Here is a 13,054-nt window from a genome sequence, read left to right on the forward strand (position 1 = left end):
CATTGCTTTTTTCAGAAAGTTACATCGGTATGAGTAATAGTTGGAAAGATAAAAACTTTAAAAGGAATCTTACTTTATTTCGTACATGTATACTTATACATGTATGTGTACATTTGAAATACATAAATAATTATGGAAATATTTTTAAAACATTCATAACTGTAAATTATGACTCTTAAAATGTTTGTGTTTGTCTGGCACAATGATCAAAGGGAACAAATCTCTGTTATGTGAGCATTTGTAAGATAGATGTAAACACAATATCACAAGAAACCATATCTTTGTCTCACACATGTATAATGATATGTGTACATACGAGATGGTCAAATCATTATGAAAATATTTTTTAAAACATTCCTATCTGTAAATTATTACACGAAACACATTTATGTTTGTCGGGCTAGGTGATCAAAGGGAGACGATCTGTCACAGGGACGCGGGACATGAGCACCTGTGTAAGCGTGAATTATTGACGTGTCATCCAACAGGAGTAAACATACAGTACGCTAAGCATAAGGGAGGTAACTCTCATAGAGAAGTATGATTCATGGCCATATAAATACTATAATCACAGCGTTATGGGTTTCAACTTTAACAATATCTGCATGTCACCACAGATCTAGTTAATTATAAAATTACAACACTATACCACTTATTTAAAAAGATTAATTATGAACCAAAATTGATATCTTCACCAATGTAGGTAGATATACAAACAATTTAAGCCATTCCGTTCAGCCATTGTGTCGCTGACATTAAGTCATGCAAAGAGCCTAAACAAGATTTTTCGATTCCAGCCTAAACAACAAGAACGACGAAGGTTATTTACCAGCATTGGAACTGCGTAAAGAGAATGTAGATGGAGACGCACACCCATCACTGCAGTGATGACATTACAAGGCGGTATTCGGAAGAGTATGATAGGTACCATAATTATGCCGGCTAACGCTGGATGTTCCGTCACTATTTACCTACAGGTCAGGGGTATTACTCTGTAGATTGGCATGAAAATAGTGCCATGAAAATAATATTTGCATCTGTGACCTGTTGATAACCAGCTGTGGATGTGGTGCCTGTCAGTAAACGTATCATATACATGTTCAGTGGCCACACACACACGTGGTACGGAAAGAGATATATTCACACACATGGAAACATCACGGCGGTGATACACCACCACCATCACGACGGGGGACACAAGCAACATCACGGCGGTGTTACACCATCACCATCACGACGGGGGACACTAGCAACAACACCACGGCGGTGATACACCATCACCATCACGGCGGGGGACACAAGCAACATCACGGCGGTGATACACCATCACCATTACGACGGCGGACACTAGCAACAACATCACGGCGGTGATAAACCATCACCATCACGGCGGGGGACACAAGCAACATCACGGCGGTGATACACCATCACCATCACGGCGGGGGACACAAGCAACATGACGGCGGTGATACACCATCACCATCACGACGGGGGACACAAGCAACATGACGGCGGTGATACACCATCACCATCACGGCGGGGGACACAAGCAACATCACGGCGGTGATACACCATCACCATCACCATCACCATCACGACGGGGGACACAAGCAACATCACGGCGGTGATACACCACCACCATCACGGCGGGGGACAGCAGCAATGGGCTTCACAGATTCTATCCATTTGGGGAATCATTTCGCCTCTAAGCATCTCTTAATACATTATACTTGTTTTTAATCATTGTTGTTTTACAGAAAATTTGTATTGCTAAAGTATACCATCCTCTCGATGTTAATCTCTGCAATCTCTCTCTCTCTCTCTCTCTCTCTCTCTCTCTCTCTCTCTCTCTCTCTCTCTCTCTCTCTCTCTCTCTATCTATCTATCTCTCTCTCTCTCTATCTTTTCCTGATGCAATTTGAGGATATAGTCGATAATCGTCCTCTTGTCAACCCTATTTTCGTGGGATTGTCAATCCAAATATCAATAAAAAATATGTTTCAACATTTGAGCATGATAAGAATCGTTTAATCAACATTCACTGCACAAGTTCAAAATAATGTACTGGAAATGGAAATGGACATGTTTTTTGTGTGTACAGATATGTACATTGTATTTGCCTTTATGAACTGAAATGGAAGATCTGAATCACAAGTAGGGTTGTCCCGACGGATGCCTCAAACCAACTGGCAGTTGAACCCATGTCTAAAATAAAACAATATAGCTAAAACATAACTACGAAAACGTAATACCAAGAAGTATTTTCTAAACAATATATTCCAACGTTGGTAAATCCTGGTAACAGAGGTAAATTTACTCAATTAGTGGTAGGAAGGGAGCACGCTGGCTCAGTCTTCCAAAGCGTTGAAGTTTGTTTGTCAGAGTTGCGTCCCTTAGGCGTGCCAGGAACATAGGCTCGTGGGTTCGAGTCCCATATTAGTACTGATTATGTTTCTTGGTTTGTCAGCACTATTATACCCGAGTTCGTGGGTTTCATGAAAGACCTGCATCACTTTAGGCTTTTCTTCCAAATTAAGCTGCCGTGCCTTGATGTAACTTAAATACTGTTAAAAGGACGTTAAACAAAACTCACTCACTCACTCAACTATGTACATTATTCCTGCAAAAGTAGGGCGTGTGGTATAAACTCACGAAATTGAGTTGCCATGGTTGTACTCGACAACACATTCACCGTGTCCATTGATGAATTAGAAGTGAGCCCTACTGTTGTCACATCCTGTGTAGTTGATGTTGTATTAGGAGACGCAGTGATGTTAACAGATGCAGTTGTCGAGGTTTCTGTCAAAGAAAATGAGAACATGGACCCTTGCGTTATGTTTTGTTTGGTTACAATAGGGTAGCGCAGAACATGACGTAAATATATTGTCCAACGTTACATTTAGTTGTGATGTTCCTGTAGATTAATTCATTAAATACAGTGGCAGCAAGTGATTTAACTGCTTGTTAAATGTATTGATCAACTGCCTTACATTTCGCCAAGCCAAAAGACACTTTCTTTAAAACTTGAGATTGTGGAAAAAGTATTACAACGCAATGGACATTTCATTTAACAACGTTGTTCAGCGAATCAGACTGCAGCAACCTTCATTTTACAATATGATTACTGACTGTTCTCACCAGCCGCAGTGCTGCAACCTTGTGGACAGTCTGAAGAGGAAGATAATACGTTAATCGTACAGATCCAGGTGTGATATTATCTCATATGAAAATACACACTTCGTGTCACATATCTTTATCTCCTATGTTAAAAAAGTTTTTATTTCATTTAATGCCAAAACAAATAAAGTGAGTTAGTGAGTTGGGTTGACAGTATTCTAGACTAAGTTATATCACGGCGTGTCAGCTTAATGTGGGAAGAAAGCCCGAAGTGATGCATGTCTCAGACGTTAACCGCTTCGATGAAACCCACGAGCACGGGTATGATGCTGACAAACCTCGAAACATAATTGGGGTGAACCGAGATTCGAACCCACAATCATAGGTTTCTGGCGTGCCCAAGGGACACAACTCTGCACAGCGAATCGCGGCGCCTTAGACGACTGGACCACCCGTTCCCCAAAGACAAATATAAGTTGTTTGGGGTGATTTAACACACTATTCCAGTTACAGGACGGCATCTAGTAATTAATAGAGTCTGGGCTAGACAAATTTGTGATTGATATAATGAGCAACGGCACGAACTGTCGTTTTCGATGACAAGCAAATCAACAAAGTCACAGGACCAATACCTTGAGATTTTCGATTTCTCGCGGATTTTCAATTATGAAATCTCTTTTGTTTGTTTCTTATTTAGAAAGTGAGCGAATGCAAAAGGTTTCAGGTCATTGTCGCATTTATTCGCACGATATTGCGAAAACAGGCGTAAGTCCGAATGGCCCCTACAGTGTATAATAGATTCGAGCACAAGGATAACGGTACTATACGACCCGAAGGTACCTTTCATTCCACAAACGACGCGTCTTGATTTGCTGCAGGTATTGACATCCCATCGGTACTGCCCATTGGAGCAGGCAAAGACAGCACAGTTGCTAGATCCATACTCATCCTTAGGGACAGGTTTATCTGGGTCCCAGTCAGTGTAGGGCAGTTGGGTAACTCTGCTGCCAACGTGGAAGAAGGGTGTCTCCTCTGTACGATGTATGTTTACCCAGTACCGGAATTCAGACGCGGTCCTGCCTGTTGTTTCGAGTGGACTGTGTCATGCTCACGAAAATGCAAACTATACCCTTTCATGATTTTATGGAAGAATATATTGTCCCTGAAAAGTATTGACAAAGATAATTATGCTTCAGATGTTGATATAAAAATTGCATTGAACAAGCATCTTTTCCTACATTGTGTATGTGAAGTTGGTGTTACAGTAAACTACGGTTATAACGAACACGCTTATAACGAACTAACAGATATAACGAACTAACTTTTTAGTCCCGACTATATGCTGTAGTTATGCTGTATATATGCTTATAACGAATTACGGTTATAACGAACTAAAATTAGTAGTCCCTTTGAGTTCGTTATAACCGTAGTTTACTGTATATAATAACAGTACTATCTTCCAGAAGTTGTTTTATATATGATGTGCACAAAGAGCTAAAGCAAAAAGGAACTATTCATGGCATATCATAGACACAATGTTTAATTCAGACATAGTGTTAACAAATCAGATGTGGATGCAAAACTGACGACCAGCGGACCCTAATAACGAAGGCATATGAATCTGATGATTGTACGGAAACGTTCGACACATTATGAATACTGACATTCAAACTCACAAGAGACTTGTGGTCATTTGCACAAAAAAACTGATTGCACTTGTTGGCACTCGCTGTTACCCACAAATTAGGTACAAATAGCAGCTACACTCCAAAATGGACCTACGTACAGGGGTGATGGGGAACGTAGCGTATACTGACCCGTGAGGTTGACGATGCACGAACTCCGGAATCCTGTAGTCTACTTACAGTTAGGGTTTAGCCGTAGAAGATGTGACTTCAGCTCGTTGTTAGCTGCCAGAGTCTTCGGGAAAGCTGTCTTCTTATGGTTGGCGTTGCAATACTTTGAGGCGGATAAATAAGTCGTCTTCTCGTCTTTTGTAATGAAGAAGCAATCCCCCCCACTGACAGAGACAACGTCATCTGGACAGCTGCTTCCTGTGGTGGACGCAAATCTCAACTTAAACGTTCGTCTCTTACACTGTGAAGTGTCCCCCGTGGAGATAGGAAACTACTCCATTCACTTCGTGCTTGTCGTGAGAGTGTTTCTTTGTTTTATTCTCTCAGAAATATACCAGCTATACAAGGGAAAGGTGAGGTGAAATGGCGTTTAACATCGCGTTCAAGATTATTGCACTTATATAACGATGTGTGTGTGTGTGTGTGTGTGTGTGTGTGTGTGTGTGTGTGTGTGTGTGTGTGTGTGTGTGTGTGTGTGTGTGTGTGTGTGTGTGTGTGTGTGTGTGTGTGTGTGTGTGTGTGTGTGTGTGTGTCTGCTTGTACAAGTCCGGACTGATGCCGAGTTACAGTGCTTTGCCGCAATTTAACATTAAATTCCCACTCAGATGCAGTATATTGACTCCAAGCCGACCAATCATGGCTTAAGTCCCTTAATGCCAGACAGGATAACAGCAAGTAGCATCTTTTGACGTCTTTTAGTATGACGCGGCCGGGGATCGAACCCCGGACCGTCCGCTTTCCAGACGGACGCTCTACCACAAGACCACGGAGGTGGTCCTATTCAAGGGAGGCCTGTCAGTAAGACCGTCTGAACCAGACACACCAGAGATTTGTGCAACAGGCAGTCAACCAAGCAACCAAACCTGCATTGCGACAAGCATAGGTTGCTGTGGATCAATTCTAATCCGGAATCTCCACGGAGTCTATCGTAAGATCCGACTACGGAAGAGGACATTTAGTGTTGATTGCTAGTTCATGTTTGCTTATCTCACGTGAGGATATCAAACAGGCATTTTAAAACCAAAAGTTACTGTGAGCATATAAAATACTGAATGTATTCTTTTTAATGTGAATGGTTTGTTTTTTTCCATTGGACGAGAGGTCGGTCATATGACCGCGAAACTGTCGTTCATAAGTGTGTGACACATTTTGACGTTCATACGCTTTTCACAAGATTGAATTCTTGACACTGACGGACTACTTCCATATTCCTGAGGAAAACCCTGGGGATTCCCTTGCACGAATATATATACAAAAGTGTGTTTTTTCTGATCACTTAGACCTTTTAATCTTGAAATAAGCGCTTCAGAATAAATTTGGGGAGTTAGAGAGTTTGACTTTATACCCGTTCAAGAATATCCCCTAAACGACGAAACGGACCCATCCCAGTGAACAAACATTGAGATGCACATTGACACTTTGGATTCGATCTGTGTCTGGACTGGTAAGTCACAGCCTAGAACTATCTATAAATCTACTTGACACATTTTTATTATCACTTTTCAATGATAGGCCAACTGATCAATGATGACTAACACTTGAAACGCCACAGGTTCATGAACAACTTCGGATATCTCTCCCGTCACGTTTGTTGTGTCGGCCATTTTGTCGTCCTGAATATGATGTGAATGTATTACGACGCGCTGTCATTGTGACTGACTAAATGAGGTAGTTCTTAACAGATCGAGACCTTTCTCATCTAATGATGAAATATGTTCCTGCAGAGAAAATTGAGAATACATTCGCATGAACTATTTTATTCCACGTTACAGTTGGTTGTTGCGTGGCTGTAAACATACAGCACATATACTAATTGAAATTAGGTAGAACATTCCTCGAGGTATCAAATAGCGATACAAAATATAATAATTGGCTTTCACTTTGTATGAGTTCATTGGAGTATGTACCTTCATAGAGTGAGGGCAAAACATGAACAAGCACAAAGTGAAAGTCAATTTTTAATTATGTTGGTAATATACTCACCGCCAAAAGAAACGCGAAACATATCGAAAAGTTTTACGTTTCCAATGTGTACCAACTAATGACAAAACTAAGAATCAGTCAAATTACCACAGAGTCTTTATTCTTATCACGATATGCTGCACATGATTTCCAAACGTTACACGCTAATCCCGCATGAGTCAAAAGATGCACCTCGCGTCATGGATCTATGACGTCACATGTAATGCGTTCATGAGCATCGGTTCACACAGTATACTTGTATGTTCGTGCATCGAACCAATCTAATATCTCTTGACTATGAGAAAGTCTTCATATATCAACCATCATGTGACTGTGGTATTCGCATTTCTTTTGGCGGTTGACGAGTTGGCCATCTCGTGTATAAGTGAGTGAGTGTGTTTGGTTTATAGCCATTTTGAAAGGTATTTCATTTATTTCAAGATGTGTACGCTTGATGTTAGAGGAAAGCTTGCATCTGTGTATTTACTTATACAGTTTCAAGATGTGTACGCTTGATGTTAGAGGAAAGCTTGCATCTGTGTATTAATTTTACTTATACAGTTTCAAGATGTGTACGCTTGATATTAGAGGAAAGCTTGCATCTGTGTATTTACTTATACAGTTTCAAGATGTGTACGCTTGATGTTAGAGGAAAGCTTGCATCTGTGTATTAATTTTACTTATACAGTTTCAAGATGTGTACGCTTGATATTAGAGGAAAGCTTGCATCTGTGTATTTACTTATACAGTTTCAAGATGTGTACGCTTGATGTTAGAGGAAAGCTTGCATCTATGTATTTACTTATACAGTTTCAAGATATGTACGCTTGATGTTAGAGGAAAGCTTGCATCTGTGTATTTACTTATACAGTTTCAAGATGTGTACGCTTGGTGTTAGAGGAAAGCTTGCATCTGTGTATTTATTTATACAGTTTCAAGATGTGTACGCTTGATGTTAGAGGAAAGCTTGCATCTGTGTATTTACTTATACAGTTTCAAGATGTGTACGCTTGATGTTAGAGGAAAGCTTGCATCTGTGTATTTACTTATACAGTTTCAAGATGTGTACGCTTGGTGTTAGAGGAAAGCTTGCATCTGTGTATTTACTTATACAGTTTCAAGATGTGTACGCTTGATGTTAGAGGAAAGCTTGCATCTGTGTATTTACTTATACAGTTTCAAGGTGTGTACGCTTGATGTTAGAGGAAAGCTTGCATCTGTGTATTTACTTATACAGTTTCAAGATGTGTACGCTTGATGTTAGAGGAAAGCTTGCATCTGTGTATTTACTTATACAGTTTCAAGATGTGTACGCTTGGTGTTAGAGGAAAGCTTGCATCTGTGTATTTACTTATACAGTTTCAAGATGTGTACGCTTGATGTTAGAGGAAAGCTTGCATCTGTGTATTTACTTATACAGTTTCAAGATGTGTACGCTTGATGTTAGAGGAAAGCTTGCATCTGTGTATTTACTTATACAGTTTCAAGATGTGTACGCTTGGTGTTAGAGGAAAGCTTGCATCTGTGTATTTACTTATACAGTTTCAAGATGTGTACGCTTGATGTTAGAGGAAAGCTTGCATCTGTGTATTTACTTATACAGTTTCAAGATGTGTACGCTTGATGATAGAGGAAAGCTTGCATCTGTGTATTTACTTATACAGTTTTGTCAAACATGGGCACATGGGTATGTTGCTAACAAACTTAGTAACATAATCAGGAGAATCTAGGATTCGATCTCCGCAACATAGGTTAGGGTAGGATAGGGTTAACTTAGGGTTTGAAAAATTCATAAAAAAATGGAAAATTAATAAAAACAATTTTTTTTCTTTTGACTGCACCCCTCCATATGACACAGATTATATGTACTAAGTTTGAGATGAATCCACTGAATAGTTTAAGAGAAATTGCGCGGACAAAATTTTCGAACGGACGTTAGGGTTTGAAAAATTCATAAAAAAATGGAAATTAATAAAAAAATTAAAAATTCCTTTTACTGCACCACTGCATATGACACAGATTATATGTACTAAGTTTGAGATGAATCCACTGAAAGGTTTAAGAGAAACCGCGCGGAAAAAGTTTTCGGACGGACGTTAGGGTTTGAACAATTCATAAAAAAATGGAAAATTGATAAAAACAATTTTTTTCTTTGACTGCACCCCTCCATATGACACAGATTATATGTACTAGATTAAGATGAATCCACTGAATAGTTGAAGAGAAACCGCGCAGACAAAGTCTTCAGATGGACATTAGGGTTTGAAAAATTCATAAAAAAATGGAAAATTAATAAAAACATTTTTTTTCTTTCGACTGCACCCCTCCATATGACACAGATTATATGTACTAAGTTTGAGATGAATCCACTGAATAGTTTAAGAGAAATCGCGCGGACAAAGTTTTCGGACGGACGGACGGACGGACGGAATCTTGGTATAACTATATACCCCCGACATTTTGTCGGGGGTATAATGAATCTAATATAAATACGAACATGATAACAGTATTTATCATCCAAAACTGGCTCCCACGGGAGATATCGCTTGGGTGAGATTAAGCGATATTTACACTGTAGATATCGCTGCAATGAAATTGCATCATAATGCTTTGCAGACCATTGTGACGTCATTGGTTACAATGACGTCACAATCAAATGACATCACTAATGGCTCTGCTACTGAAGCTGTTAGCAGTACTTTTTACACTTAAGACACTGCTTGTTACAGTCTACAAACTGAAAAAGTTGGAAGAATGATGTTGGATGATAAATAAAATCTCACCCTCGTGTCTTTTGATATCAAATATATCAACACTCGTTGATCAAAGTGGAAAAAATCCTCGGCAAGCCTCGGAGTTTTCCCACTTTTAACAACTCGTGTTGATATATTTGATATCAAAAGACACTCTGGTGAGATTCTCTCTATGCTTGCTATAGACGATAGTAAAACTTACCCTTAATGTCATTAGGTTGCAAGGCACACAGCAGGAGGAACCACAACCTCCGCGGCAACGCCATCTTGTCTCACACTGTATTGTCAAAATGGGTTAACATACATCAACTTCATACTCTCGATACATTGCATGTTGATGGCCCATTAGAATCATATGTCACCAGCCTGGCGTCCACACAAGAACACATATCCATGAATATACAAGTAAGTAAACTTTTGTTTCCCAATATGAAAGTTGCGAGCCGAATGATGAAAAGGCACATATGATTTGATGGGGATAAGATACAAATCAGCACTCCGTACCAATAAGACAAGTCTGTGCTACTGTTGTATGAATTCAGGGGGTTTTGAGGGACAATGACGCAGTTGAGTTGAAAGGCACAAATACTACTTTGTTCTGCAATCTTAACTATGGTTCAAACGATAGAATTTTATGGTTGAAGGTGATAACGACAGGCATAGCTAGCTGTGGACCTGCAATCACAAAATCTTTGTGAATTCGAAGACTGACCAGATGTTCGAAGACTTAAAGATCCCAATCACTGTTCATGAATCAGTATTAAGGAGTCGTGATTACCGAACCAATGCATGATGTATTGATGCTGAGTGTTGAAGCGCGGGAGACCCAGTGACCAAGGACACCACAACCTAGTAATGAGAGTGGTGTTCCTTAGCTACCAGGATTAGCTTGTCATTGGTTCGAATTTAAGGTGCCTGGGCCAGACACGATTATTTACAGATCGTCTGTCATATAGTTGGAATATTGCTGAGTGCGGGTATGAACAAGAATAAGCAAACAAACAAACGAACAGTTTGTATTACCATTAAGTATTAAGTGCAATTCTTGTCATATATACAGGCTGCAGTAGAACCAAATATACATTGTATACCAAGCATCATATTGGCTACCGTGGCGTCACAAAGTATCCCAACTGAAAGGGCTAACTCCAACAGCCATTCATGCTGACAGGTTATCAAGGCTGATCATGACTTCCTTCCTTTGCCACTGTCAAAAGGTGGGCAGTGGAGTTCTGGATATGACTCCCAACACGCACCATAGCCAAGACGGTGGGCATCTCTCAAACTAGAGTTGAGAACATTTTGAAGAACGAACTGGGCATGACAAAGATTTCAGCTTCTTCCCTCTGGTATGAGTGAGTGAGTGAGTGAGTTGGGTTTAACGCCGCTTTTAACAGTATTCCAGTTATATCACGGCGTGTCACCTTAATGTGGGAGGAAAGCCCAGAGTGATGCAGGTCTCAGACGTTTACCACTTCGGTGAAACCCACGAGCACGGGTATGATGACAAACCTAGAATCGGGGCGAATCGGGATTCGAAAACCACAATCATAGGTTTCTGGCATGCCCAAGGGACGCAACTCTGCACAGCGAATCGCGGCGCCTTATTCCAAATAAAAGTGACAAAAAACGTTTCCATAATGACAATTGTAGCAGAATTGTCAAACAAACGTCGGGCACCCTAAAAAAATGTCTGGGTCGACTTTACCAGAAGTTCACGTCCCTGAGGTAAATCTAATACTGGTCATACTTTGTTGCAGGTAATACTTTTAGTCCGTTGTATATCGTTCATTTGTACTGCGTAAACACATCTGGTCTGATACCTACCAAACTCCATAGACTATGAATCGGTTTAATTAAGCCACTGTGATTTGTGGAAATATTTAGCAGGTAGTTGGGTGTGTCTTAAGAGTAGCAATACACCCGAACTAGACAAGTGCCAACGATTTTCTGTCTGTCCAGGTGATTGAGTTTTCTGAAGCGGAAATGATATTTGTATGTTGTCTCATTTTTAGATTTTAATAGTTTACTTACCGACCAATGGAATGACTAATCAGAAGGCAGCTTTCTCGTGCTTTACGGCACAAATTTCAAATTGGCGACTACGCTTCGAAACATATTTTAACAAATTCTCGATGTCAAAATTGAAACCTGAACAAAAACAACATTCTTGAATGGCTAATAGATGGTCAAGATTGTAATGATTCAGTCGTTTAACCCGTAACTATCGTTCGGAATACCCCATGTTAAAGTTTTCGAGATTGCATGATTAGAAATCGCAATCCGACTGTCACTTTCATAATCTGGTAAGCGACGCACTGATTGGTCGGATGAAAGGTCGTTCTGACGTGACCCCTGATGGGATGTCTTCAGATCTTTGTTTAGCGGTAGCGAGAACTAAGGTCTGATTATAATGAGATTGGGTTGCCAAGGACTTTCCAACAAGCACTCGTGGCAAGCAACTGCTTGTTCTCGATTGTACGACTCCCGCCTTGACGAACAACTTAATGTCAAACGCTCAGGTCACAGTCTCTAACAATCCGTCGCTACAAGGAGTTTGTTTTCGACGTGACATACTCCAGTTAGATTTTTTATGAACAGTTGATTGTAATATCAAAGGCGTGTATGTTTAGAAGCGTGGTGTTGACTTGCAGACCCAACTAAAGACGCTTTTGACTTCCCACAAGTTCAAACTTCAATTTAGCTTCATTGTGTTCAACACGTATAAGTCATTCCTTAAATAGAATATTTAGTTACTTATCATCTGTTTTCTCTTGCATGAGAAATATTTGTTAAGATTGCTGATGCACGTGATACATTTTTTGTACACAAAACCTCAACACAGATGGACGATCGATTGGGTCGTGGTCTTCAGAGAAAATCTTTAAAATCTGGAGCTTCTCATATTGTGAGCCGCTTCTGTTTGTAATGTACGTCATCAGTGGTTGATATGTAATGTACGTAATCAGTGGTTGTTATGTAATGAACGTAATAAGTGGTTGTTATGTAATGTACGTCATCAGTGGTTGTTATGTAATGTACGTAATCAGTGGTTGTTATGTAATGTACGTAATCAGTGGTTGTTATGTAATGTACGTCATCAGTGGTTGATATGTAATGTACATAATCAGTGGTTGTTATGTAATGTACGTCATCAGTGGTTGTTATGTAATGTACGTCATCAGTGGTTGTTATGTAATGTACGTCATCAGTGGTTGTTATGTAATGTACGTCATCAGTGGTTGTTATGTAATGTACGTAATCAGTGGTTGTAATGTAATGTACGTCATCAGTGGTTGTTATGTAATGTACGTCATCAGTGGTTATGTAATGTACGTCATCAGTGGTTGTTATGTAATGTACGTC

The 13,054-nt window shown here is 39.9% G+C and overlaps 1 protein-coding gene across 1 annotated transcript; it reads right to left on the reverse strand.

Annotated features, from left to right (window-relative positions):
- Nucleotides 1-2,020: 2,020 nt before the first annotated feature.
- Nucleotides 2,021-9,960, reverse strand: LOC124129053. The gene is made up of 6 exons (XM_046492526.2): nucleotides 9,891-9,960; nucleotides 4,983-5,171; nucleotides 3,958-4,197; nucleotides 3,139-3,168; nucleotides 2,653-2,799; nucleotides 2,021-2,205 (listed from the first exon to the last, which is right to left on the reverse strand). Exons 1-6 carry the CDS (start codon nucleotides 9,952-9,954, stop codon nucleotides 2,123-2,125), a joined length of 753 nt encoding a protein of 250 aa, XP_046348482.2. The 5' UTR covers nucleotides 9,955-9,960; the 3' UTR covers nucleotides 2,021-2,122.
- Between the last annotated feature and the right edge of the window lie 3,094 nt (nucleotides 9,961-13,054).

The sequence above is a fragment of the Haliotis rufescens genome, unplaced genomic scaffold (genome assembly GCF_023055435.1).
Source record: "Haliotis rufescens isolate VD_foot unplaced genomic scaffold, xgHalRufe1.0.p SCAF_83, whole genome shotgun sequence".
Classification (NCBI taxonomy): domain Eukaryota; kingdom Metazoa; phylum Mollusca; class Gastropoda; order Lepetellida; family Haliotidae; genus Haliotis; species Haliotis rufescens.